At 51.3% G+C, this 25891-nt stretch overlaps 10 protein-coding genes across 10 annotated transcripts; 6 read left to right on the top strand and 4 right to left on the bottom strand.

The window, feature by feature from the left end:
• Positions 1-254: 254 nt before the first annotated feature.
• CC1G_12222 (hypothetical protein) lies at positions 255-4656 on the top strand (the record flags this gene model as incomplete). Its single annotated transcript, XM_001831650.1, has 11 exons — positions 255-293; positions 362-2365; positions 2427-2497; positions 2551-2654; positions 2712-2834; positions 3491-3567; positions 3621-3925; positions 4008-4141; positions 4193-4346; positions 4399-4477; positions 4537-4656. 11 exons carry the CDS (start codon positions 255-257, stop codon positions 4654-4656), a joined length of 3210 nt encoding a protein of 1069 aa, XP_001831702.1.
• An 874-nt stretch (positions 4657-5530) lies between these two features.
• On the bottom strand, positions 5531-6592 carry CC1G_12221 (hypothetical protein; the record flags this gene model as incomplete). Its single annotated transcript, XM_001831649.2, has 1 exon — positions 5531-6592. The coding sequence occupies one exon, from the start codon at positions 6590-6592 to the stop codon at positions 5531-5533; it is 1062 nt and encodes a 353-aa protein (XP_001831701.2).
• Positions 6593-7095: 503 nt separating this feature from the next.
• Positions 7096-8544, bottom strand: CC1G_12220 (hypothetical protein; the record flags this gene model as incomplete). The annotated part of the gene is made up of 3 exons (XM_001831648.1): positions 7096-7608; positions 7674-8118; positions 8198-8544. 3 exons carry the CDS (start codon positions 8542-8544, stop codon positions 7096-7098), a joined length of 1305 nt encoding a protein of 434 aa, XP_001831700.1.
• Positions 8545-11190: 2646 nt separating this feature from the next.
• CC1G_12219 (hypothetical protein) lies at positions 11191-11823 on the top strand (the record flags this gene model as incomplete). The annotated part of the gene is made up of 3 exons (XM_001831647.2): positions 11191-11340; positions 11405-11581; positions 11653-11823. The coding sequence occupies 3 exons, from the start codon at positions 11191-11193 to the stop codon at positions 11821-11823; spliced, it is 498 nt and encodes a 165-aa protein (XP_001831699.2).
• Positions 11824-12217: 394 nt separating this feature from the next.
• Positions 12218-15583, bottom strand: CC1G_12218 (hypothetical protein). Its single transcript, XM_001831646.2, has 5 exons — positions 13751-15583; positions 13515-13693; positions 13282-13461; positions 13099-13225; positions 12218-13036 (listed from the first exon to the last, which is right to left on the bottom strand). The coding sequence occupies exons 1-5, from the start codon at positions 15576-15578 to the stop codon at positions 12516-12518; spliced, it is 2835 nt and encodes a 944-aa protein (XP_001831698.1). The 5' UTR covers positions 15579-15583; the 3' UTR covers positions 12218-12515.
• Positions 15584-17146: 1563 nt separating this feature from the next.
• Positions 17147-18059, top strand: CC1G_14888 (hypothetical protein; the record flags this gene model as incomplete). Its single annotated transcript, XM_002910865.1, has 2 exons — positions 17147-17182; positions 17214-18059. The coding sequence occupies 2 exons, from the start codon at positions 17147-17149 to the stop codon at positions 18057-18059; spliced, it is 882 nt and encodes a 293-aa protein (XP_002910911.1).
• Positions 18060-18226: 167 nt separating this feature from the next.
• CC1G_05768 (hypothetical protein) lies at positions 18227-19670 on the top strand (the record flags this gene model as incomplete). Its single annotated transcript, XM_001831645.2, has 7 exons — positions 18227-18260; positions 18314-18363; positions 18517-18850; positions 18904-19028; positions 19083-19256; positions 19306-19317; positions 19374-19670. 7 exons carry the CDS (start codon positions 18227-18229, stop codon positions 19668-19670), a joined length of 1026 nt encoding a protein of 341 aa, XP_001831697.2.
• A 2335-nt stretch (positions 19671-22005) lies between these two features.
• CC1G_05766 (histone H3) lies at positions 22006-22754 on the bottom strand. Its single transcript, XM_001831643.2, has 3 exons — positions 22636-22754; positions 22433-22582; positions 22006-22374 (listed from the first exon to the last, which is right to left on the bottom strand). Exons 1-3 carry the CDS (start codon positions 22729-22731, stop codon positions 22204-22206), a joined length of 417 nt encoding a protein of 138 aa, XP_001831695.1. The 5' UTR covers positions 22732-22754; the 3' UTR covers positions 22006-22203.
• A 241-nt stretch (positions 22755-22995) lies between these two features.
• Positions 22996-23636, top strand: CC1G_05765 (histone H4). Its single transcript, XM_001831642.2, has 3 exons — positions 22996-23119; positions 23175-23284; positions 23339-23636. The coding sequence occupies exons 1-3, from the start codon at positions 23035-23037 to the stop codon at positions 23453-23455; spliced, it is 312 nt and encodes a 103-aa protein (XP_001831694.1). The 5' UTR covers positions 22996-23034; the 3' UTR covers positions 23456-23636.
• Positions 23637-23967: 331 nt separating this feature from the next.
• On the top strand, positions 23968-25729 carry CC1G_05764 (hypothetical protein). The gene is made up of 3 exons (XM_001831641.2): positions 23968-24071; positions 24128-25183; positions 25247-25729. Exons 2-3 carry the CDS (start codon positions 24281-24283, stop codon positions 25472-25474), a joined length of 1131 nt encoding a protein of 376 aa, XP_001831693.2. The 5' UTR covers positions 23968-24071; positions 24128-24280; the 3' UTR covers positions 25475-25729.
• Positions 25730-25891: the final 162 nt, after the last annotated feature.

Genomic DNA, 25891 nt, shown 5'->3' with positions numbered 1-25891 from the left:
TAATTTACCCTTGCAGATTTGGTGTCCGTTGTTATAGCAGTGCGAGAAGATGGGCAGTCTATAGGCGCCGTTGTAGTTAGCCGTGATATCACAGCCCCTTTGTTTCCACTGGTGGCCGCCGGTAAACAAACCGTTTTGCGCGCTCAAAGTGCTGTTCACTGCGTCTGAACCTTGGTCTCACCTGGGCTTTCAGATTTATACTCGGGTCTTTTTTTTTTCTCTTCCAAACTCGCTATAATTCGCCTAGAAACAACATGTCGCTCACGCACGCGACGATTTTTGATGCTCTCCAGGTACACGGTTTCCATCAAACAGGGTCGCAAACGCTCTTCTGATCGTCCACCATATGTCCTTTTGAAAGAAAGAATTCTGCCCACCGTTGGACTCTTCGCTCGTCGCTGCCTTGCTTGTAGACGTCGACTTTGACGCGCCATCTGCCGAAAACGATGTCGAAGCTTTGCGACAAACCCTCAAGGAGCTGGCAGTGCAAGCCGAGGTGGATGCCGTTCAGGCTTCATTCAGCGATGAGGTCCTGGACAAGAGCGACGACCGGGAAACGATAACGACCACGAGCTTCTTTACCTCGGAGACGGGAAACAACCACCAGAGCTCAAACACAACCCCTAGCAGCAATGGAGTCTCAACCTCATCTGACTCGGATGTTTCTGAAGAATTCGCAACTCCTCTCGGATTCCTGCAGGCGGCGCTCCCCCATGTTCCGACCAAGCGCCTTCGTCAAGCTCTCAGAGAGGCAGAGGAAGAACGAGCAAGACGCTCTCCAAGCGACTCGGATGATGACCTCGACATGTGGGACGTCATTGCCTCCGTCCTGACCACGGAATCGATTCGAGAAATGGAGGAGCGAGGGTTCGAAGGCCTTCTTGAGGACGAAGAACTCGCAAGGTTGTTGTCCGAGCAGGGAGAGCTACCCGAGACTCGTCTGGAGCGAACTGGGGAGGAGTGGGTTCAGGTAACGTCGAAAAAGGGTCCATCAAAGAAAAAGGCTGCCTCCAAACCAGCGACGGTCAAGATCACATTGAACGATGTTAGACAGAAGGGCGCTTCGAAAAAGGTCAACGGCGACGCTCCAACCTCCCCGACCTCGTCGAAGCCCCCTCCCCCCGATCGATGGACCCAAGTGGTTTCCTTGTCCTCCCTGCTCTCGACTCTCTTCCCAGACTACCCAGCCACGTTCTTCCAGTCTCATTTCCATTCTCCCAACTATCCGGACTCTTATGAAGCGTTATGTGCTATCTTACAAAAGATATGTGCATCGCCCAAGAACAGCTTTATCGACCAGCCTGACAAGAGAGCTCCGGAACGGCCGGAACCACCACCTGGCAAGCCAAAGAGTAGGGTGAGGACGGCCACTGATGGTCATCATCACCCACCTCTGAAACCGCCAGCCATTGAAGAAGGGGCAGATGAAGCGGAGGGCGGCAGTGGTGACGACGGCGACGACGAGTCGTCTTCTCGCGAGACCGCCCTCCTGTTCAATCTCTTAGACGTGCTCCTTCCTCAGTACGGACTGGACGTCGGAAGCGATCTTGCGCAGACCCCGAGCCAAGATCAGCCTCGATCCCAGCTCATCTCTGAAATCCAACTTGCGGTGCAGGCGACGAAGGGGCGGGAGGACGATGCACTCGATCTGGTCAAGTTGCTGCGAGAGCTCGATGAAGAAAGGAAGGAGCGGTTCCCGGAGTTGATGGAGGAGTTTTATAGGAACGGGGTGACGGGTGTTGCCATCGGGGAGAGGGTAGGAGCGAGAAAGGATGGTGTCAGCTATGCCGAGTTGGCTGGCGCCAATCGAAAACGGGCATCTTCTAGTCCTGTTGTCGCGTCCGGGCCATCGATGAGTAACGGTACCACCTCTGTCGTCGCTTCCCCAGTGACCACACCAAAGCCAGTCGCTGCGAGTGTGTCAAAGGGGAAGAACAAGCCTAGCCCCTACCAATGGCAAGCGGTCCCAGTCAAGAAGGCTCCAGAAAAGCAGCCATACCAAATCCTCCCCCATCTTCCCACATACACTCGCGATGTTAACGGAATCAAGAGGAGAGGTAAAGGCGTTAATGGTGATTACTTGTGGAGGAACGGTCTGGCTATAATTCCAGATAACCCTGTCCCCGGGTCGGCATCAGCGCAGTCGCGATACCTCTCTGAAGCCGAAGCGGCTGAAAGGGAGTACCGGAGGAAGATTGGGGAGAATATGCGGAAGAGGGATGAGTTGTTGAGGGAGGCTGCGAGGATGTGGACGAGGGGTGTTGGAGGGCATGGTGCGAAGCTTGCAGGTGGTGATAAGACCAAGGGTGGGAGAGGTAGAGGAACGAATATTGGTGGTGAAGTTGCGTGGTACTTTGCTGAGAGGGTATGTAACAGGCGATTGCATTCTCTTGACAAACGTGTGCTAACGTTTTCTCCGTTTTCAGGCAAGAGAGTTCCAAGAGATGGCGAAGAAGGAGAGTTTGAATGCTGCAAGGGCGATGGTTCACCGTAAACGGTACGTCAATATGTTGTCTGAGCAGTTATGCCGGTGTTCTAACTTCTCCTTAGAATGGCCTCGAATGAAAAGAACACCATCGATTTGCATGGAACGACTGTCGTAGAAGCTCTGGCCATCGTCAGAGAAGTACTTGCTGAACAGCCCACCTCTCAAGGTACAGCATATGCCCCCGTGATTTCCGTAGCCATCTCATGATCAACCGCTCTTCTAGCCCGGCCGCTCAAGATTATAACGGGACGAGGTTCTCATTCCGTCAACCAGACTAGCGTGTTGAAGCCTGCGCTTAAGAAGCGCCTGACCGAGGAGGGGTGGGTGGTTGGAACTTGGGATGCGGGTTTGTTCGTTCGCGGAAGGCGGTGATGGTAGATCTTTTGGTTGTCTCCTTTTGGCGCTTCAAGGCACTTTGCAGGCGCTTGGTGCCGCCGCTTTACTATTTTTGAGGACGTCGATGTCGGCATTTCGACATTCCTCTGCCAGTGGTTATCTATAGCTAATGTAAAAACCTGTGAATATACACGGGTAAAGCTGTGTTATCAATGTTCGCACTGTCCAACGATATTTATCCTGGAGTCAAATGTATAGGAGGATTGTCTACGACTTTTTTTCACAAAATTCCACTGCTCCCAGGAGACGAGGAACGAAAAAATGACTGCACCCAACAGGACTCGAAATAGGAACCTGGCTCCGTGTGAATCTGATGGAGAGGCTGGCGCCGCGCGAGCGCTTTTCGATAAACTTGCCTTTTAGCTCCCAACAACAGAAATTGTCTTCACAAGTATTCGCTGGCTATGGTCGCCCAAGCCAGATGAACAATCAATGCGACGCACACGATGAAAAGAGTACAAGAACTGACACAGGACCCACGACCGGCCAAGAGAGCTAATCAGGTACGATTTTCCTATTCGAACAAAACAGAACGTTCATTGACACTACCCAGGGTTCGTTCTGTTGTTCTGAAACAGGGAACCATACTGAAGGTGTATTGAGCAGCTACACAACAGCCCGGGGCATCGGGGAGCCTTTTGTCGAACCATGAAACGAGGCTGCGCATCCTGGAAAGGGCTGAGGTTCGCAGAATTCCGACATATCAGCCCATTCTCAAATTGACGACGCCTTACAGCAGAAAGTCCAACGTTCTCGTGAAGACGTCAATAGCGTCCATGAACGAAAGCTGTCAGCGCCCATACCTCTCTCTACCTCCACTCGGACCACTCTTCCTGTGAAAGACCAGCTCGAAACCGTCCAAGCGCTGAATGACATCGCTACCACGCCGTTTGTGAACTCGTTTGCCTCACGCATTCAAGGTGCAAAGACAGCAGTCACACCAGGATTGGCTCCGAACCAGGCCCTATACGTTGACTGGGATGCAGTAACACCCTGGATGAAGTTAATGACCGACGTCCGGGATCATTATGTACTTTCTCGGTGAGTGTTAATCAAAAGCATTCGTCGCTGAGAATGAGGACTTTGAATAGTAACCGTTCCTGTGTTCCTGATTCTCTCGTAGGGCCGCATCGGGGGAAGAGACGGAGCTGGCAACTGAGGAGGCAGCTGCACCGATTACATACACTACACTCCAACGTTCACATCTCCCTCAAGTCCATGACCTTTTGGAGCGTGTATTCTGGTCCGGAATAGATGGTAGGCCGACTTAACTGCCCTATCATTCACTCTTTTTAACCCACTGAGCAGTCAGCGATTCCATGGATTACTCACCGGAACGAGCAACCGTGATCGCCGTGTACAAAAAACTGGTCGTGGGCGTGGCCATCCTCAGTTCACCGCAAGAAACATACATAACATTCCTTGCCGTGAGAGCTGGGTGGGACAAGGCTCGGATAGCGAAGTGCGTAAACCTTTGACATTGGTGTATCCACACCCTCACACGATCCTATTAGAACGATTCTCTACCTTCTCATCTCGAGAAACCCAAATAAAGACATTACGCTGCATGTTTCCGTGAACAACTCAGCGATGGTATGTTACGTGCTCCATTCTCTCATTATGAACCTGTTGTTCACACATCCTGTTTGTAGCTGCTGTACAACCAATTTGGGTTCAAAGCGGAAGAGTTCGTCGCGGGCTTTTACGATGATTATTTGGATCCTCTTTCCCGCGCTTCAAAGAACGCTTTCAAGTTGCGCTTGCGTCAATGACCCCCTGTTTTAATCAAGTGGGACCAGTGCGCTGCCGCTGGTAGAGGCGCAATTCAAATCCATTGGCTGTTCCTGTCTGATAAGCATGTCGGACATTGTCCAATCCCCGCCTATACACCCTCTCCGGCGGCGGGAGAAGGCAGTGCTTCATGTACCAATTGAACAATTTCTCACCCTGGTACGCCAGATTGCTCAATTCTCACTTCAAGTAACCGAAAAATTTCCCGACAGGCTTAGGGCATGGTCCCCCATCCTTCACATGTCGAAGTGGCCAACCAGCACCTGTTTCTCTACCGCTCAAACGCAAGTTTCCATCAGACAAGCTTTGGTTTGTGGGAAGGAGGATGCACTTTTCAATCGGATACAATCGCGCCCGTTTATCTTTTGTCTGCTTGGCCGTTGGAACGTCAGCCTAGGGAAACTTTCCTAGTTTAATCCCTTTGGCCAGCTGTCAAGCAACAAACGCCGTTGATTGGCTTCCACGACTATCATGCCTCGACATACCTTCACGAAATTGCCTTTTGGCGAAGGCACCGATACTAATCGTTAACATGCAATCCGAAAGCTCACCGGTGCTTGTGGAAGCGGCCGGAGGACTACGCCGGGACGTCAACATTGTACGGTGCAAGCGCGGTGTTCGACACCGGTTGGATCCTCCAGCGGTGTCTGGGGGGCCTCGCACATAGAGGGGGTGTGGGTAACATTGTATATTGTAAGGTCCATTTACTTATGTTACATCCGTACGGCAAATCGCCTGACGCGGTTTTACAGCGAAATATTATACACATGACTTAAAAGGAGACAGGCGTTAAGAACGTTAGGTCTTCGTATTCAACATTGCCAAGAGCATTCTGGCATTCATTCAATTGCTTGGTCAAGCCGCGAGTTGCCTCTTGAGACTGATTCCCCTGGCCCGTTCACAGTCTGCAACATTCAACCCAGCGGTCGTCAGAGCTCGCTTACGAGCCGTAGGCTTTCCGGTTGCAGCCCTCTTCTCCGTCACAGTTTCTCGAGCTGCTTGTGACTTGAGGGTGTCGACGTCAGTTGCTGGTGCAGTTGTAATACCAGCCAATGTCAAACATCGTACTCGCCTTCGAGATCCCATATCGTCCGCACTCCTGTCCTCGAAGCGCGAGCCTCGGCCATCATATACCCATCCTCCACCAGCTTGGCCTCCTTCGGTGTCCTTGACTCCGCTCATCGACTTTCGTCTTCCAACACAGCGCCTCTTCAGAACTCTGATTTCGTCTTGGATACGATCCTTGTCCGCGTTCCCAGCCAACCTACCGCTGACTGGCACGTTTCCGGCGTTTGAGGCTGAGAGGAAGCGAGGTCGAGTTGCCTTTGGTGTGCCAGGTTGTTCCTTGCGAACAGTGCGGCTTTCGGTTAGGTTCTCTTCATGCTTCGCGATCTTGGGTTTGGGACTGCCAAGGTTCTCCTTCGGGCCTTCTTCGACGCGCTTCTCGGCTAGGGGTTTGTACTCCAGCTGGGACTTCTCGAGCGCTTCTTGAACCTTCTTCAGCCAATCGTCGCGGCCGTACAGCTTATGGAGCATATGTCGGAACGTGAACTGGTATTGTTTGGCGAGGGGGAACTTGGCAGCTGAGAGGATCGAGGCAGCGTCTTCATTATCTGACGTATGTGATGATGTGGGGGTTGTGTCTCCGGAATGGCCAGTTCGACGAGGCCGTTTGGCATGCCCTCCCGGCTTCTCCAGGAAGGTGCCTTTGCGGGTGTTGACGATGTTGGCTACGAGAGGGGTGATATTTGAGACGCTGTGGTCGGAGAGGAGAGGGCTGGAGTGGGATAGGGTTGGGGTGGTGGGTCGCGTGGTTCCAGTCTGATTGACATTGGCACGTCGACTGCCCCTGGACGCGAGGCGTTCAAAGAAGTCTAGGAGCTTGTGAAGTTCTGCTGCGCGTGTTTCGTTCGTCATTGTTTCGTGGGGATGAGAAAGGGTGTCGCTGTTGAAAGAAGAAGGGAGGGGAGGTAAGAAATAGGGATGCACGAGGTGATGGTGGCACGGGGGAAGTTGGTCGCGGTCGGGGGAGAAAGAACGTCCACCAGTACCATTTGGAACTGGACCATGGATATATAGTCCGTGGCCACACCCACGGAGTGGCAGCTTCACAAAGCCACAATGCGTTCGTGCCATTGTTCCAACGTCCTCGAGATCCAAGTTTGGTAACTGCCGCCACTGGTGATGCGTAAATGGGTCCGACTCCCCTTTGTTTCGTTTCTACGGCCTACATGACCGTGGCTTGGTTGTAAAGAGAATGGTTGAAAAGCAAAGTACTGTGGATTTGTCAGTCGGAAGGATCTATTGAAGGCTAATAACGATTTTGTTTCTAGTAGGACTTCCGCGGCGCGTGATTAGGAGGACAATACCTGGTCGATACAATATGGGAAGGAACGAAGTCGTTTGTGATAACTACCATATCAAAGGGCCTGGATTTGGATGGTTCCATCCTTGCGGACAATGTTCATCGTCACACACAACGAATTCCTTGGCAGATTCGCGGCTACATCACCGTCACCAGTCGGCGCCGCTGTGTCTTGATGGCCATCTTGTTCCTGTCCGTCGTCATCACTTCTAGGAACACTGTATACAAGGCCACAGCCGGCATCGGGGCCGACATCCCGACCCTTCAAACTCATACGAGAACTCGTCGATCCTTCCGGAAAGCCACAGCAAGAACTCCAGGAAATCGTCTCGAGCGTCTTGACGTACTGCGCAAGCCTAAAAGTGGCCAGAAGTTCGTTTCGACGAATACTCTCCGAAGAAAGCTGACAAGAAGCGCAGGACATCATGGTCTCGGGTCTCCATAGCCCGTCGGTCCAGTCGGGAACATGATCCAAGTGATTCTCAACGTATTCTTCTGGGGAGAGGAAGATGCCGAGCTGGACTATTCTGAGATTCTTCAGCTTTTCCAGAATCGAACCAAAGGTTGCCTTGGAGAACAATGGGATGCATCAGTGTCGCGCTCAGGATTCGGACCGGAGCCTCGGATGCTTACAGAAAGAATTTCGACAGTCGGGATGATACGAGGGATGGGAGAATGGGTTGTCAAAGTCAAACTCTCGTCATAACAGTTCGGGCAGCAGGTCAACTTCAGTCGCGATGTCGACTCCAGATAGAGCTCCTTCAAGCGAGGAAAGGCACCGACGATGGCGTTCAGGACATTGACATCGATCGAGGCGAGTTTAGTCAAATGCAGGACCTGGAGATTGTCGCAGATTGGATGCCTGTATCGAGCCACTGGCATCTCGCGGGCTACATGTGCGTTTGGATGGAGAACAGGGCTGTTGGCTTCGCCTAAAGCGCCGAAGAGGTCGAGCACCGTTTGTTTCTGGGTGTTCAAGCCTTCGTGTCGAAAATCGAGAGATAGAGTGTGCAAATTGGAGAAAAGCCTCAGTTCAAAACGGTTGGGGAAGAGTGTGGTGGAATGGATGGAGAGTGAGCTGCATATATGCGCATATAATGACATGTTTTTAGTTATATCTAGATTGAGCCAGTCTCGTCCCGCAAATCATCACGTACCGAACCCAGATTCCCCCTCCACCAGGCGAAGGGAATGTACAGGAATAAGTGATGGAGAGGTTCTTGAGCAGTACGAGAGTTCTGTCCCAGTGGACAGGGCTCGTGATCACGATGTTGGCGAGAAAATATCGGAAGGTAATCCAGCGGACACCGTGCGAGACGAGTGTTAGGGCCCATACATCCTGGAAGTAGATGTTATTGAAGTATTTTGAGCGGCATATGTTGATGTAGGTCTCGACGATGAGGTCAACAAGTTCTGTGGGCAGGCGCCGCGGTCTTTCCAAGCTTAAGGCCGTTGGAGCAGTGGCAACGACACGGACACGATTCGTAGGCCTTGTGGCGGCCATTTGAGGGGAAAGATGTGGAAGAAAGAAGGTCAAAAGTTGAGAACTGAATTTGAGTGAACTTCGTGACTTCTTTGACATGGCGCTTGACAATTCAATCTCCGATACATAATCCGTTTTATCGACGATGGGTGTTGGCTCAACTTGTCCTGGAAAACATATTGGGACTGCCATTCTATGTCCATAATTCTTGGTCCACGTTCAATAGAGAGCTCACTTTCATGTGACCTTCAAATGATAAGAGATTAAGGTGGGTACACGTCAGTTAATATCCCCACCGCCACCCATGCCGTGAGTCCGTAGGGTTTGGGACACGCCTTCCCAATGCTGGTGCACTAGTTTCTCGTGGCGGTTTAACCTGGTTTGACGACAGGACATTTGTATTGAGGATCACTTGAGGGTTTGTGCTCGGAACCGAAAGACGGACTTTTCATTTCTGCATTTTACTTCGATCTGGGTTTCCACAAGTGGCTTGGGTCCTCAACACGATCTGACTGACATGAGGAGGGCTTCTGATTTCTGTGGCGTCGGGCTTATCTTTTCGACCTCCAGTCAAGAGCCACTATTCATGAGATGGGTAAGCAGTTGGACACTTGTGCTAGCAGGCGCTCTGGGGATTTGATCATCCCTCTCGACGTCTTTGCGGATTTCGACTGGAACGGAAATGGGGTTAACGAGAAGATTTCGCAAAAGATTGAAGGTACGATCCCACTCTTTGCCCGGGCCTTCTTCCACCGCTGTTAGAGTTGGAGTTAGTCGCGGCGCATAGTAGGTAGGTTATGGTACGGGTCGGGGTTAGTGTCGGGTTACGGTCAATTTGTAAGTTTGGTTTAGAGGTTAGAGGTAAAGAGGAGGAGAACTTCACCAGTTTTCGCCCATTCGTCGCGCCTTCAAGCATTTAATTCGAGGATGTCGACTCCCAAATGGGAATGTCACTTTGATCTTTCATCCTACTCCACTAGGAGTACACTCTGCAAAGGTTTGAGTTTATATTCTCGGATTCAATGTCGAGCTTGATGCATCCCCTCGCGTCACAATCGATGATGAAGAATGCGATGGACTTAATTGTATATTATCCAAATCTATCCAAACGACAAGTTAGCATATGAACCCCATTTCCATCGTGCCCTTCGACCACAGTCCTCGTGGATTCCGGTAGAAGACACCTCCGGCAGCGAGGAGATGTATCGACAAGATTTCAAGCTCAGACTTCAGAAAAAAAAACGACACATGTCAGCCGTCGAGTCACCCTTCGAGTAAAGTGGATCTTCATCCACTCTTCCAAACTCTATCGGTTGGCACACCTGCCGTAAAGAAGGTGATTTGAATGTTTCTCCCTCAAGCTTGATTGCCGGTCGTGAGCGCCCTCTGAGTTCTCTGCCAAATTTCCAGCCCCGACCGTTTTCACTTTAAAACCTTGTCATAGTTCATCTGCCGTCTCCTTGTCCTCCCCCCCTCACGCATCGCTACTGCCAGGACCGCCAACGATTTAACGCTTCAAGCTTTCTGTGAGTTACATGTCTTCACCAAATGCGATCTTCTGTCAACCTTGATTGGCAGGGTTGGACTGGACGGTACCAGTTATCCGGATCAGTCAGAGTTTCTACCTAATTACCGGCTCTTCAACGAGACGTGACTCACCACTGCACTTCGACACCCACTGTAGGCGAGAATGCCCAAGTCGACTCGCCAGTCGCACCAATTCGAGTACGGTGCCGGCATTAACCTCCCTAGGCCCCGAGGTCCTCTCCACTTCAGACCCGACCGGCAACTCCCACCTTTGCAATTTCCAAGTCGTCAGCCGGCCAACCTCGTGAACCCATACTCCACAATCGATAACTCAGAACCATCATATTCTGTGATTCAGAACAGTGTCCCACCATATTTAACGCGTCCTCGATTGAGAGACTTCGGTTCACCTACCGGCTGGTCGACGACTCCACGCCTCGAAATTGGATGGCCTTCTACAGATACCGTGATCCCAATAATAGGCTTTCCCGGACCCCCTTTTGGCAATGCTTCTGCCGCCTCGCCTATACCCGAGCCGGATATCACTGGAGCAGGTTCGAGAAGACCTCGTTCTTCTCGCAAAAGTCCGCAAGAAAGAACCGTGAGCTTGACAGGCCAGTACATCAGGTTCGAATCAGGCCAATTCGAAGGTCGCACCATGCGAGCTGAACTGGTCGAAATTCAGAAGGCTAATGTAGGAAGAAAGTGAGTAATTGAGGCTCTTGTATTCATTCCCTGCTAGTTTCCATCGCCAACTAAATTCCAACCGTTCCTAGATTCGGGGGAGTGGATCGGAGGGCCATCGATCCCCCTCCCACCGTCCAGTATAAATTATTCGAATTACATCCCGACGGGATTGAAAGAGAGATTACAGATTACGGGTATGTGTATTATATCTCTTCTTCCAATACAGATACTAATAACCTTTGTTTTCCTGTAACCACCGCCATCGTAACCACCACGAAACGATGGGCAGAGACGTCTTTACTCACAGTCTAATATGCTCAGTTGACCTCTTCCACGCTCCTTCCGAGGACAGCTCGGATCCGGGAATTACTGGTTAGTCGGATAAATTTCTCTTTTCCTCCCCCATCCCGGCCACACACCATTCCCGCTTTGGGTCTAGACTCGGACATAAACATGAGCAATACTGACGCCCAAACGTCTTTCGCTTCACTTGTAGTCGGACCCCCGGTTACGGACCCCATCAACCCGCTAATGGGAGCAACCTCCATCTCACCGAATTTAATTGAGTTACATGGAAGAAAAGCGCTAGTCTTCGCCTTTGGGGTACGTGAACTCTCGATGTCCTACTGGTAAAGGAACTGACTCGGTGTGGATCTATCCCGTCCAGAATCTGGCAGTGAGAGCCGAAGGTGACTTCGTTCTTCGATACCGCGTGGCGGATATACTAGCTGGCACAGGTATCGACGGCGTGTTCCCAATCCAAGCAATCTGCTACGGCGGCCCATTCCACGTGTTCTCCACAAAGGACTTCCCCGGCTACGAAGCTTCTACAGAACTGACCAAGGTGCGTAGGAGCACTTTTTCGCGCATGAACTACCAAGTAGATCCTGTTCACCCTTCTTCTTGGGTATATAGACTCTCTCGGTCTGGGGCGCTCAAGTCAATGTTCGAGAACACCGGCGGCGCAGACGCGGAAAGAAGGACGCAGCACCCGCTGTAACCAAACCGCTTTACACCACTGCCCCTCTCGACCGTGACATTGTCGCCGACTCGGAGCGTCGGCGACGGCGGCGTGCTGGGTATTGACTTGTCGGAGCTCGTGATGTTGTGAAAACGTCTCCTTTTTCAACTTACGGCACCGTTTTCCGATTTCTTTCTCTGGCTCAGAGATGCTAAATAATAGCAGTGGTAGGGGACCACGCAATATTCCCTTCAAAGTGCCTTTCACGGACACAGTCCCCACTTGCCTCTTCTAGCTTTTCGCTTTCTTCTCGTGGTACCCTTCCACGCAATGTCGATTCCTCATGTATATACTATGATGGCTCTGGGACCTTTTCACACATACCACATGCACTTTTCCGATTACACCATTTCTCTTATATGCTCTTTTTTATGATACCACTGTACTTGTACAAATTTACCCAATCTCCACTAACCACGACGCACCGTCTGATCAAAATTGCGCAGCATAAATTCACACTCCAGTTGCACGGGACCGATTAGAATTTTCCGACAATAAGTAGAACAAAAAATAGCGTCACAGACTCGAGAGTAACATAACTACAACAGCCACGGAAAAAAACAAGGATGATAATAAAGTCTATCGTGTAAAGAACGCATGCAGTAAATATGTATGTAGTGGCTCGGACAACCCGCCAGCCCACGTTAGGCAACGTACGTGATCATCAAGAGCTCTACCTACAAACTACCTCGAGAGAATCAAATATGTACATAGTTTAATCAAATAAATAAACCCACGACGAACAATCAGTCCACTATTACAGTTCCTCACGGTGCACAACAGGTTGATCCTTCAACGCCTCCGCAACAACTTTGGGATCCTTCCCAACCACCACCCTCGAGTCATCTCCAACTCCCACACCCGCACCCGATCCACCACCACCAATAGGCAAAATCGAAACCTGCGGCTGCTCTCCAGATCGCACCTGCTCCTTCAACTGCTGCCTCTCCTTCTCCTTCAAATACTCCCTCATATCATCCACCCTCTCACCCTTCTCATGCTTAACAGCAAAGTACCCATCAGGTCCTTCGTCCTCCGAAATGGAAGGCGAGTCCGACAAGACATTCGCAGCCCTCTTCTTCACTTTGGAAACAGCCAACCTGAAGCCGGTAACGATATCGTCGAATTCAGCTTGGAGGTTGTTGAGCGCGTAGATGAGCGGGTCATAGTTGGGTGCGAGACTGGCTTCTTGGAGCGAAGTGTCGGGAGTAAAGATGTCAGATGGGACGTAGGTGCCGTTTTGAATCGCGAGGGCGGTTTGTTGGAAGTCTTCATAAGCTGTTTCAAAATGGAAAAGATCAGCCACAGGTGACGGAAAGAAAGCAAGGTAGACGACGCACTAGTCATCAATTCATGGTATTTAGCCCAATCCTTGGTCGAGACATCCTCCAACCATGCATAATCCATAGCAATATCAGCTTGAGCACGTTCGGCCAACTTCTTGATCGATTCAGCAGCCTCCTCAATCTATCATCATCGAGACATCAGTATCGCCACCTTTCTACTGGAGAAGATAAACTCACAATCTCGGCTTCACGTCCTCGCACGCCCAAATACCATGTATGGACCTCTCCCTGCACATCGGTAACCATCTTCTCAAACTTGGCCTCGACCTTGTCAACGACCGCAGTCCACTTGTTAGTTTCCGAATCCATGGTTTGCTGACGCTTCTTTTGCTGTTCGGGAGTCTCCTCTCCGGAAACCTAAATGGATGTTAATAACAGCGTTTTCAATCATTGAAAGCAAGTGAACTCACAGGTCGAACCCATGCATTCCTCCTAGCTTCCAAGCTTCCAACATAGGTCTCGAGACCGCGGACAAATCGCTCGCCTTGCTTGTTAAGGCCTTCCAACACCTTATTGCCCAATCCGTTACCACTGGGCTGGTCGGGGAGAGGTCGGTACCTGGATTCAGGAAGTCCATCGACTTTCTTGACTGTCAAAACACACCTTCCGTTAGCATATGTCCCGCATTTAAGATGGAATAACGTACGTTGAGCCTTGTGCTTCTTCAAATCCTGATCAGCAAACGCCTCGCCCAACTCTGAGACAGCCCATTCCCTGACACCATCGATCTCGATGTACACTCGCCTCGCCTGAATGGGAACAAGCTCGTCGAGCTTGCGTTGCCATTCAACATGTCGTCCAACAATGTCGGCGCGTTTAGCAGCAATAGCGGCCAGTGACTCCTCCGGAGTAGGTTCACGAGGCGGCGTAGCGTTTTCTTGCTCAGCAGCCACCTTAGGGGCTGTTTCCGACTCGTTCGAATCAGAGAATTCGACACCGAGTTCGGAGAGGAAGTCGTCAAGTTCGATATCGGGGGTGCTCTTGGCAGCGACTCCTCCAGCTGGAACGGTTTCTTCAGCCAGGCGTTCCTTGATCTCTTCTTCGAGGTCTTTGGCGGGCCCACTGGGAGCAGCCAAGGCTTCCTGGACATTGACATCAGGATCCGGGGTTCCGGGGGTGAAAGCAGCCTCAGCGCTTTCCTGAGCGACACTGATCGCTCGCAATTCTTCCTCGACTGCGGGGTTGACGGTGGGAGTGGGAGAAGGAGACTCCGAAGCGGGGGTGACGGGAACATCAAGGGTCGGCTCTTCTTGAGCAACATCCTCTTCGGGAGTTGCCTCGGGCGGGGAGGCTGAAGAAGCCTCCGGCGTCTCGACAGTGACTGAAACCTGCTCGGCAGAGGAGGATGCAGGCTCGACGACAACTTGAACAGGGGTGCTTTCATCCGTGTTGGGGATTTCTTCGAGGATCACAGTTGAAGAAGCCACTTCCTCGACGTCTTCAGTGGGAGTCGGTTCCGCGTCGGAAGGATAAGTTGGGTCGGGGTGGGGTGTGGCTTCGGGGCTGGTCGAGGCTGCTGAAACAAAGGAAGAGGAACTCGCGTTTCCGTCAACCTTTTCCAAAATCTTTTGGATGTGAGGGTCAACATATCTCCTCCTGGCCTCAATGGCACCCTTCGCACCCAACTTTGCGTAGACCTGCGCTTGTTCGGCCGAGGTGGCAATGATAGGCTTTGCCTTGACCCAAACCTCGCCAGCGACCTTCTGGCTTGTAGCGAAGGCGGTGCGGGCATAGGGCTGTATTTTCACCCAAAGGTCGATAAGAATGGCGTAGACACGAGCCAAGTGTGGTTGGGCCGCTTTCCAATAGGGCAAAATTGCGTCTTCAGCACGGCGAAGATGCGCGTGCAATTCTCGCTGGACCTTTGTGGAGTGGACATGGATGGTGTAGAAATACGGTCGCAGTGGCTTCTCTACACCTTCCTTCCAACCTTTTTCGAGCCTGGGGGCAACATATTGGTTCCAACGCGGCAAAAAGGCTCTTGTGTACCAAGGAACGAGGACGCCTTTGACTGTTCTGTACGACTTGACGACCTTGGGCCGGACTGCGTTGTCGACTGTGTATGTTTTTTCGACTATGGGTTTAGCGTATTGTTGGATGACGGGAGAGTTGTAGGCGGTTTTGAGGGGAGGAAGGACATAAGGGTCGAGGATGTGTTTCCGGTACGAGTAGAGGGCGCGACATGTGACAGGAGTGGAGAGGGCATCGGGTGTCGGACTTTGAAGATGCTGAGGGCAGACGACGGCAGCGTATAGAGTGAATGCAAAAAGTGAGAAGAGGAAGAGTTTGTCGAAGAAAGAGGAGCCATTCTTTGGTGGCCGTCGTGTGCGCCGGCTCGGTTGTTTCTGCGGCGACGGGCTGGGTTTGGACGTTGTGTTCTGTTCCTTGGTCTGTCTTCGCGGTGTGGGTTGTGAAGAGTTTGAGCGTGATGCCACCGCCGGGGCAGCGACTGGGTTTTTGCGCGACACCACCATCGTCGCAGTCGGTCGAAAACAACTCAAAAGACGTAGCCTCTCGCTCATGATACCGTTGCTTTGTTTGGCCCACGTGACGTAATCCAACACAAACACCTGGCACTCGACTCTCCACGTCGACGCCAATATCCCCACCTATCTCGTCATGTGCGTCCATGATAGAGCGACCCAACCCACCTTACCTCCAGCATGAACCTCTTCTCATTTTTTTTTTGCATGTTCGGTTGGGTAGGGAAGGGAGTTCAACCGGCAACGCGTGACGTCATTCAGTTTCTCGGCTGGGGCGAGTTCGATCCTCAGTCAAGCCGAATACTTTTTGCACTTAGACGCCTCTGTCACGCCGAGTGCTTCCACCCGATGGTATGTAGCGGCCTTTCTCAGACGACATCTCCCTCGAAGGCTCGAAGAGAGAAGGCACTAAAGCACAGAGGACTTGCTCAGGTGGCCCCAAGACCTCCATCTAGGTCCAGGCCTTCGATAGGCCACCTCTTCCCAAACAGTGACACCGTCCTGACATCATCCACCAAGGTTCCACGAAAGCCTCTCTGGCAGGAGTCCGCTTCCTTTCTTAAAATGGCATATCGCAGTCCCGGATCCGCCATCCCCATATAGGACGCGGAAGCTTACCCAGGACCCCCGAAAACCAGCTGAGAGGTCAGTGCAGATCCGGTTAAAATTGGGGGGGTCTGGGGGTGGAGGTCAGAAATTTTCCGGGTATTTTGTGGGGGGTTTCGAGGTCGAGGTCGGTTCCTAAATCCGGGTATCATCGACTCTCTGAGGAGGTCACTTCCAAAATCCGGGTATTGGTGCACGGCAGGCTCGCGCGACCTGATGATCTTGGGTGGTCCTGGGTGGTCTCGACCGTGAATTTACTTGCCATTTTGGGCCCATTTTCTACTCAAAACATGTAGAAGTATCTTGACTCACAATCGACTACGATTTGCGACGGTAAATCACCAAACTGGGCTATGAATTGGAATCAATGAGTACATTTTTTGTAGCCTGTAGCCATATGTAGGCTTGGGTCTACATTCTGGTAACAGCTATCCGTCAAAAGACGCCCAGGACCGTCAATACGAGCGCCTTGTCCTTAACTCGCAAGAGTCCAATTCCCTTCGTGTCAACCGCTGCTGAAGCCGTGAAGGGACTGGTGGCGAAACAGCCAAAGAAAGGGGACAGCAACGGAGATGAAGACGAGGGTTGATCATACCATAGTGTTTGCACGTAGTTACATGGATATACGAGCGAAATATGAGAATTCAGACGAGTTTTCGTGACTTGAGGTCTGTTCCAAAATCCGGGTATCGATTTTTGGCTTGGCACGGAGGTCACTGCAAAACCCGGTTAAAATCTGGGGGGTTTTGCGAGATAAAATCCGGTTAACAAATCCATTTCCCAGAACTGACCTCTCAGCTGGTTTTCGGGGGTCCTGCTTACCCACCGACTGACGTTGTCGATGAGCCGTAGATGATGTCGGTACTGGGGAGGTCGATATAAAAAGAGCTCCCCTCTTGTGGAACTCGGAAATCATAGATTGATTCTTGATTTTCTTCCACTCACCACTCACAATGGTAAGGAAGGCCCATGGGGCAGACTTTCAACTTGTTGGACGTTCTAACACGAGTATTCCTCTAGGCAATCCTCAACTACCCTCCAGCGGCTGCCCATCTCCCTACACCTACACCCACACCCACCTGGTCCAGTGACGAGGACTCGGATCATACGTCCTGCTCTAACCCGGAGCCCATATCTGTCTCCACCTCCTTCTACCCCGGATCCCACTCCCAGCCTCATAACATAGTTTTCAAAACCAGCGACTCGGTGTTATTCTACCTCAACATCCCAGCGATGCAAAGGCTATCCCATACCGCCTTCAATTCCCTCATTCCCCCAAACACAACAACGTCCTCCTCAGAAGAAGACCAAGCAATCGACGTCCCAGAATCATCAGCCGTCTTCGACGTCCTAGCACACGCTCTCTACGACATCTCCTGCGCTGCCCACACCCACCCCCTCGAAGTAATCCTATCCGCCATCGACCGAATGTCATTATACAGCATTACCCCAACGCACCTCATCTTCCCAGGTAGCCACCTCTACCAGCTCCTCCTCAACCACGCTTCAACCTCCCCTCTCCAGATCTACGCTCTAGCAGGGCAACACGGGATCCACGAACTCGCGGTTCACTCTTCGCAATACTCCATGCTATACCCCATCTCGGCTATGACCGACGACCTCGCCTGCAGGACAGGCGCCGTATACCTCAAGAAACTTTTAGTGCTCCATACGTTCCGACACGACACTTTCAAACGCATCATTTCACGACCTCTCGAATTACATCCTTTGAGTAGCGACTGTGATCCGCACGAACGAGCTGAATTGGAATATGCCTGGGTTGTACACACCCAGACATACAGATCGCCCCAGGACATCCACAGCGGAGATAAGTTTGGTTTAACCGGAGTTTCAACCTATGGTTGAGCATTTTCAACCCCCGGCTGTACGGCCAAATTTTAAGCCGGGGTCATCCCTATTTGCAACCCCTGTCTATAGTTCCACATTTTGCCCTCAATACATCGTCCTTTTGCCCTCGGGTTCACCGTCCAAACCAAAAATCCCACAGAAACACATCCAAGCCTTCGCCTTTGATGTCGGCATCGGTTCGTGCGTTGAATCCTGAACGTGAGTATCTGTGACGTCACGCGAAGCTCGGCGCTCACACTCGTTGAATCCAGACTGGACAATCACCACCAGCAGCGACGGTTCCACAGTGTATACCTGTAAAGTATGCCCTAATTATACCACTCCCCATATCCGTCACAGCACTGCCCATGAGCGCTCGCAAGGCCACCAAAAGGCTGTCCAACACGCCGAACTTGAGCAGACTGAAGGAGTCACAGACTTCTCACAGAATCCCTTNCCTATCGGCGGCGACGAGCTAGTTACCGACGATGTCCTGCGAAACATCGTCAGCGCATTGCATGGAAATGTTGTCGACAACCCTCCTCTCCCACCCTACCCTCCCAACCATCCGTCGCTGCGAGGTATTCAACTCGAGCACGACGCCCATTGGGACAGATCACCTGCCACTGGTATCAACTACGGAATCCACCAGGAACACACTCAAATCGAGTCGGAACACCTTCAACAGCTTGTCACGGAGACCACCAAGACAATAATGGACCTATTGGATTCCGACTTGAGTGACTTTGAGTGGGCGGAGAGGACTGATTCCGATGAGGACAGTTCCGAGAGTGATTCGGATGAATCTGGTAAGTACCTTCTTCCGTCCTTTTACCGATTACCTTTCTAAAGGACTTGTCAGACAATTTCCTGTATGGATATGACGAAGACGAAGAAGGTGAACCAGACGGACCTCGAAAGCGTGCTAGAGGGCACAGGAGCGATCCGGCTACAGCGCGGTCGTGGTTTCCGTGGCAAGACAAGTTGGTACGTCCTCGCTGACCTCATTGCTCGATGTTCCTGCTCATATTTCCGATTTAGACCTGCTCCCTCGATCTCCTAATGCACCTGCCACGGTCCGTCTTCTCCCAACGGCAACTGGAGTTGTTTTTATGGCTCCTGCGGGTCAATGGAGTCGACGATGTACCTTCGGTGAAAGCAATGAAACGGATTAATGAATCCCCTGCAAGACCTTTGTGGTATCGACTCAAAACCGTACCAAGGGGCGATGGGCAATCGGTTCTATGTCAACAATTTGTCCAAGATCTTAGCTCAGGTGCGCATCTCCCAAGTTTCATTTCTTTCTTCCACCTGTCTGAATGTGATACCCAGGAAATGGCAAACCCCCTTGTTCGTCCTCATCTTCAGTTCTACCCAGAGGATTGCGGAAAGCGAGTCTCCGAAGCTGTCCACGGTGCTCGGTGGCTTCATGAGCTCTCCCACGAAGACTCGACTCCCATGATTCGACGCGGTACCACAGACTACTTCATCCACGAGCCAGCGATGATCGTCGATGGATCATGCTGCATTCCTTTCCGCTGGTTCCGTCGGAAGGGCAAGTTCGTTGCCCAAGCATGGAGGATGGAAACACTTACCGACGAAAACGGACGCGAGGGATGCAGCTCCTAACGAGGACCATTCAACCTATCACCTACCACCAGCCCCATCGCGTCCTTGGTAAATAGTAGCTGATCTGCTAATCACCCGTACACGGTACTGGTAGTTGTACCTTCATGCCCTCATAATTATTTTGCTTGTTTTTAGTGAATCTATTCTTCTACTCTATGCCATCTTAGTCTACCCAATGCTCCTGTATACTTCTTAAAACATCGTAGATTAAATCTCATATTTTGTTATCTTCATTGAAAAAAAGAACGACAACTCTTTTCTGCATATAGTACACAAAGCTCGAGGTGCATTTGGGAAATGAATAGGGGCGAGTTTCACGATCACGTGTCGCGGAGTTTCAACCAACAATTTGAACCAACATTTTTGCCGCGCCTCTCTGAGTCTCTGTTGACAACCATCGCCATCGCTCGTCGACGCTCCCCTGCACGTTGAGCAGACCATTGCCCGACACTGGGTTCTGCATCTCAATGCCATGTTGCCTCGGCTTCGGCTAGGCATCAGAATTGAGCGACAACCCAGTTGAAGGCAGGCTCTACTCACCAATTTTTGCTTGCTCCCATCTGCCCCTGCTCTCTGAATCTGTGCAAGCGTTCTGACATGTTCACCTAGTGTTTGGAAGTCGTGAGTACCTTTCCTGCTTTTAACTCGTGTTTTCCTTTCTCTGTCGCTGCTCGGTGCTGCACCAAGGGTGTGGTTACTCAGCACGCCGGGCTATGCAGTGCGCCGTAAATGTTATGATCCTTCAGTGATGTTTATCATTTATGCTAATTGACTTTGTCCAGGACCATCTCCTGAATCCAGCTCGTCGTTCTAGGGTCAACCGGACGGACGTTCGCCAGACCGCAGGTTTTCGATGGACGTCCTTTCTGCCTCACCATTCGCCGCAACTCTCTGCGTTTATCGCAGCATCACTGGCGGTGAATTCGAAAGCGGGTAGTTACCGGAAGCTTGGTACGTTTGCTGGCACCTTTTTCGACCGTTGTGCTCATTTCGGGCCCTCAGGTGTGCGTCGATATGTTGGCAATGGGATTTCTGGTATATGGTTGGTCCTTTGGCATTCACGTGTTCTGCTTGTCCTGACTTTCGCTTTGCCAGATGCCTTTTCGCCGCTGTCGTGACTCGTCCTCCCTCCCCGTCTTGTGAGTAGTTTCCTTTCACCCCCATGGCAATGACGGTTGCTGATGGCTGCCCTCACAGCTGCCATTGATCATGAGGATGGAGATAGTTGCGCTATGGAGCATAGGTACGCCGGTCCATTTCATACTTTTATTCATCAGGCTCATTTGTTCCTGCCCTTCAAGGAGTCGCTCGAACGCTCACGCAATCTTTCCACAAGTCCCATCTCGGTACCATAGTCGGGGTCCGCAGTGTTGTATTAGATAGTTTCAATATAATTGTTATTATTTAAAGAAGCGAATCGATGAGGGGAAGGCCCTAAGGAGGCAGGGAAGAACCGGAAACCTGAGGAAGTAGCACGAAAACGAACGAACCGACGTGGAGCTGGGGTGGAAACTCAGGATAACTTAGGCACTCCCTGAGGTCAACCCTGGGCTATACTCTGTCGGTATAACCCAGGGTTAGGAGTGCCTAAGTTCAGTTGGGTTTAACCCGCGATGAAACCTGGGACGGTCACATGGGGTTTAACCCTAGGCTGTCCTCCGGGTCCGGATGTGTAGCCACGACAGGGCTTTTCTCGCGAAAAGGCAGTGGTGAGTCGGTTTCCCCTCGCACTTTCTCTTTATTGCCCCGGTCCGTTTGTTGCTTAATTATGACTAGTTGCAGGAACGTCGAGCAGCCAAGTCCGGGAGGCGCTTAGTCCCCCCGCCGACAAGACTAGCTGCCCAAAATGCAAAGCTTCCCTGAAAAACCAAGTCGAAGGGATCATTTTTCAATGGATGGGCGCCAAGGTGAAGTGTACTATTGGCTCTAAAATGGCTCAGGCCAACGGCGGTGTCTAGAGAACGATTTGACGACTCATGTCGCGTGCGACAAGTCTTCCGTTATTACTTATTACTCACTGACTCTGGAAGTATACGGCCCTGGTTCACAGGTTCTATTCTCGTATGTAATTAAGCTCTTATACCCATGTACTTACTTGGTGCAGCCTTATAGTAGAGCTCTGCTCTGCTCTGAACCTAGTTGCCTCGAACTAGCGACCTCGTCCTGAGATGACCTGAGTGAAAAAAGTGGGCAGCGCTCCCAAACCATCCCAGGCAATTTAAATCTTCGCGGCGACATCCATAACGATCACGCGGAGGATGGATGGATGGTTTGGGACGAGGGGAATCTCACTGGGGATGATCAAAAAGGGAAAAGATCTTCACGGAATGCAATATTTGGTGTTAAGCCGCATAGATTCATGTAGCATAGGCTAGGAATGCATACACAATTCCGCTATGTAATGTGTAGGTGTAACATAGACTATAGAAATACAGTAACAAAAAACTAATGATAAAACGAGATCCCGAAAGCTGATGGTACAAAGGAAAGCAATTTGAGAGAGAAACGAAAAGCGAGTCCATGCAAAAAGAATCTATGATCGCTCGCCGCGTAACCGCCTGGCGAGAGCGAGATCCTTGGGTTGGATGGTCACACGCTTAGCGTGGATGGCAGCCAAGTTGGTGTCCTCAAAGAGGGAGACGAGGTATGCCTCGGCGGCTTCCTGAAGGGCCATGACGGCAGAGGATTGGAAACGGAGGTCAGTCTGTGGAGAGCGGAGTCAGCAAATGGGATGCAAGTCAGATCGAGTCATAAATATGCACCTTGAAGTCCTGGGCTATTTCACGGACGAGTCGTTGGAAGGGGAGTTTGCGGATGAGGAGCTCAGTGGACTTTTGGTAACGCCTGATTTCACGGAGGGCGACAGTTCCGGGCCTGAAACGATGAGGCTTCTTGACACCACCAGCTGCGGCCTGAGGAAGGAATGTTAGTCGAAGCTTGAGGAAGAAACAAGAACATAACATACAGCAGCGGTCTTTCGTGCAGAGGACTTGGCAGCGAGTTGCTTACGGGGGGCCTTGCCACCGGTGGACTTGCGGGCAGTTTGCTTGGTGCGGGCCATTGCGAATGAATAAAGTGTGTGCGGTGGTGGTGGTGAAGGCGAAAGAGTTGGGGGATCAGCCGCTCCAAACCGCCGCGCTTATATATACGACGCGGGCGCGTACCCCACGTGATCACGCGCCTCACCCAAACGAAGCCCGCGTCGATCAACAAACGGAAATGCAACACAGCCACAGCGCGCCTGTATATAACGGGCTGCCTTGTTTGTCGAAGCCCCTCATCCGACTTTACCGTCTACCGCCACCAGCCACCGCAACCTTTCTTCTTTTTCACCACCACCACCACCAACTTTTAATCACACAACATGTCCGGCCGAGGAAAGGGTGGCAAGGGTCTCGGAAAGGGTGGTGCTAAGCGTCACCGCAAGATCCTCCGTGACAACATTCAGGGTGTGTACACAGCGTGTTTTCAAGACTCTGGCTTTCGCTGACATTCGGCCCTCAGGTATCACCAAGCCCGCTATTCGTCGTCTTGCCCGCCGAGGTGGTGTCAAGCGTATCTCTGGTCTCATCTACGAAGAGACCCGTGGTGTCCTCAAGATCTTCCTTGAAAACGTACGTGTTTTTCTTCATGCCACCTTCACGACTTTATCCTTACCTCTTCCTCAGGTCATCCGCGACTCTGTGACATACACTGAGCACGCCAAGCGCAAGACTGTGACAGCACTCGACGTCGTCTACGCCCTCAAGCGATCAGGGCGAACCCTCTACGGTTTCGGCGCATGATCTCGTCCTGTCTTTTCTTCGCTTTCTCGTCCTGCATTGCATTGTTTTCTCCTCTTCACTATCATTATTTCATTGGGCATTTGTAACATCCTGGTGTATTGTACAATATCTAATCGCATTCCCTGTACATCAATCTTCTCCCGTATACTACGTGAGAGATTCGAAGTCTGGTCATTTGTCATTTGTCGCCTTGCTGATTGGTCATGGGCATATGCTTGCCTCTCAACCAATTGCCACTTATTGCTTGTGTTGTTGATCGCTTTACTCATTCAGCATCCCCGTGGTCCAGCGTTGAACGTTGAATGGTAATGTTGCGCAAATGGCCCTCGCTATGGATACCGTAAGTACAGAAGTCTTATCGCTGCAGTGGCCTACTCCCAAGTCGCGGAAAGTGACAGGAAATGTCTGTATTACGGATTTGCCAAAAGCAAATCGAAAGATTGATCCGCATGCCAGCGTCTCTGGCCAATCGAAGGGTTTCCCAAACTCTGAGGAGACCTACCTTGGACTGTTACCATCATCATCTCACTGGAGTGCTCAATTTGAAAGTCCTCGACCAGCTCTGTGATATCCACAATTGCGTTACTCGAAACCTCGGAACAGAAAGAAACACAAGGTGTGTCGTCTCGAAATGATTGTTATCGCCAATCATCACTAATTGGGAGAGCAAAGGGGGGCGCTTGTCGACAGTCGCCGTCGATCTTCCGTACCGACAAACTGCCTCATCAAGATTCACCGACTATTTGCCGTCATAAATGGGCTCGGTCTGTGATACGAGGTTCTGGCGTAATCTGACGGCGGCCCTGCTGCTCTGCTCCTGCCAATATGGCCTCCATGGATGTCGACCGATATCCTGACCTGGTTCTCCCAAACGAAATCCTGGGGGCAATCTTTGTTGAACTTGCACCACCTGCTCTCGTGCATGTAGCAGCTGCCTCTTCCCGTTTCAAAGCGGTCGCTGAGCGAATTTTATACTCCTCCATCAATATCCAAGATCTCGTTTCATCCCACTCACCTACTCCTTGGAGGACTCTTCGATGGTGCGAGACAATCTCCCAGCGTCTCCAGCTCCTCGATCTAGTCCGCCGCGTCCACATTCGCTGGCAAACAGATGCAACTCCGCCCGCTCCACACCATTTCATCACCCTTTGCGAGCGACTAGGGGAGGTCCTGCAGTCGTTGACCTTTCTCGAGTCACTCGAACTCTTCCTCGGACCCGCCAACCTTATCGATCCACGCCATCGCGAGCCCATCCACGCCATCGAGCGAGTCATCGGGAAATGTCAGTTGCCCCACCTCCGCACCTGTTCTCTAGGCGCCGATTACACCAAAGGCGCTCAACCCTACACACCTATTCTATCCCAGTTCCTAATCAGCCATCCATCGCTCCAGCAGCTCAAAATCCCCGACTTGAACAGCCGCCTGGACATACTCGACTCCTCCCTTCCTAACCTTACCGCTTTCCGTGGTTCAGCCGACGCTGCGGCGTCACTGCTTCCGGGAAGGCCTGTTCAACAGCTCGCTCTTTTCGGTGACGACTCTTCCGTTAACCGGGAAAACCTTCCCCGGATAGCATGCACTTCAATTCCACTTCGTCACCTCGACTTATCAGCCATGTCAGCTCGCCCAATGTTACTCAAGAATATCGCTCTGTATCTGCCCCATCTCCATACATTCCGGGTGAAGCTGGCGCTCCGACATACACTTCACTATGCGTTTACCGGAATTGTGAGTGAACATTCTCTCCTCGTCCGATGATGCAACAACTTACGGATGTGCCCCTGATTTCAGCGGCTGTTAACCGGATTATCCACAGTTCTGAGTTCGTTCGGTGAACTGGTCTTCCTCGACTTGTCTCCGACGGACGTGAATGGAGTAGGAAGGGCTGACTCCCGAGAAGAACTGGCCCTCTGCCAAGAATGGCGTCGTGGCTGCCCTACCCTCCGCCGCATTATCTTCCCTTCTCAGACTGAATTCGTTCTAGGCTCAGACCTGACATGGTCCATTGTTTCTCGATGAAAGACTATTCACCACCTTTGTGAACTAGCAACACCTCTGCTTTTCGATTTTCCAATCTCATTTCGTGTTTAGGGGGTTTGTACTATCCACTCGCATTTCAACTACTTCCGTCTGCTTTATTTGGTTTAGCGGTAAAATACACTTTCAGATTATTCTTTAATGTACATGGCGAAATCTCGCAAATTCGATATAAAAACAGGATCCAAAGGTATTATTAACTATGGTAGTCAAATCAAATAAGCGTCCTTGTCCAGCAAGCCATCCGCCGTGGGGTTTTGAGCGTAAAATAGAAGATCCAAATCCAGTTCAAAGACCGTAGACGTTGCCCAGGGTATCCGTTATGATTCAGATTCGTCAATAAAGATATCTGTATAATGGTTAAGAATTGTCTCGATAGCCTGGTGACAACAAACTTTG

The sequence above is a fragment of the Coprinopsis cinerea genome (genome assembly GCF_000182895.1).
Source record: "Coprinopsis cinerea okayama7#130 chromosome 7 map unlocalized cont3.7, whole genome shotgun sequence".
Taxonomy (NCBI): Eukaryota; Fungi; Basidiomycota; class Agaricomycetes; order Agaricales; family Psathyrellaceae; genus Coprinopsis; species Coprinopsis cinerea.
Note: the sequence above shows the minus strand (reverse complement) of the source record. Positions and strands in the feature narration are given on the sequence as shown.

Excerpts from the sequence above, each read along its gene's own strand:
- CC1G_12218 (XM_001831646.2), bottom strand. The coding sequence starts at position 15,578 with ATGGTGGTGTCGCGCAAAAACCCAGTCGCTGCCCCGGCGGTGGCATCA. Across the intron at positions 13,226-13,281 it reads GAGGACGTGAAGCCGAGATT|ATTGAGGAGGCTGCTGAATC; the intron begins GTGAGTTTATCT and ends CGATGATGATAG. Across the intron at positions 13,037-13,098 it reads ATACCATGAATTGATGACTA|CTTATGAAGACTTCCAACAA; the intron begins GTGCGTCGTCTA and ends ATTTTGAAACAG.
- CC1G_05766 (XM_001831643.2), bottom strand. The coding sequence starts at position 22,731 with ATGGCCCGCACCAAGCAAACTGCCCGCAAGTCCACCGGTGGCAAGGCC. Across the intron at positions 22,583-22,635 it reads CTGCACGAAAGACCGCTGCT|GCCGCAGCTGGTGGTGTCAA; the intron begins GTATGTTATGTT and ends TTCCTTCCTCAG. Across the intron at positions 22,375-22,432 it reads AAATAGCCCAGGACTTCAAG|ACTGACCTCCGTTTCCAATC; the intron begins GTGCATATTTAT and ends CGCTCTCCACAG.
- CC1G_05765 (XM_001831642.2), top strand. The coding sequence starts at position 23,035 with ATGTCCGGCCGAGGAAAGGGTGGCAAGGGTCTCGGAAAGGGTGGTGCT. Across the intron at positions 23,120-23,174 it reads CCTCCGTGACAACATTCAGG|GTATCACCAAGCCCGCTATT; the intron begins GTGTGTACACAG and ends TTCGGCCCTCAG. Across the intron at positions 23,285-23,338 it reads TCAAGATCTTCCTTGAAAAC|GTCATCCGCGACTCTGTGAC; the intron begins GTACGTGTTTTT and ends CCTCTTCCTCAG.
- CC1G_05764 (XM_001831641.2), top strand. The coding sequence starts at position 24,281 with ATGGCCTCCATGGATGTCGACCGATATCCTGACCTGGTTCTCCCAAAC. Across the intron at positions 25,184-25,246 it reads ACTATGCGTTTACCGGAATT|CGGCTGTTAACCGGATTATC; the intron begins GTGAGTGAACAT and ends CCCTGATTTCAG.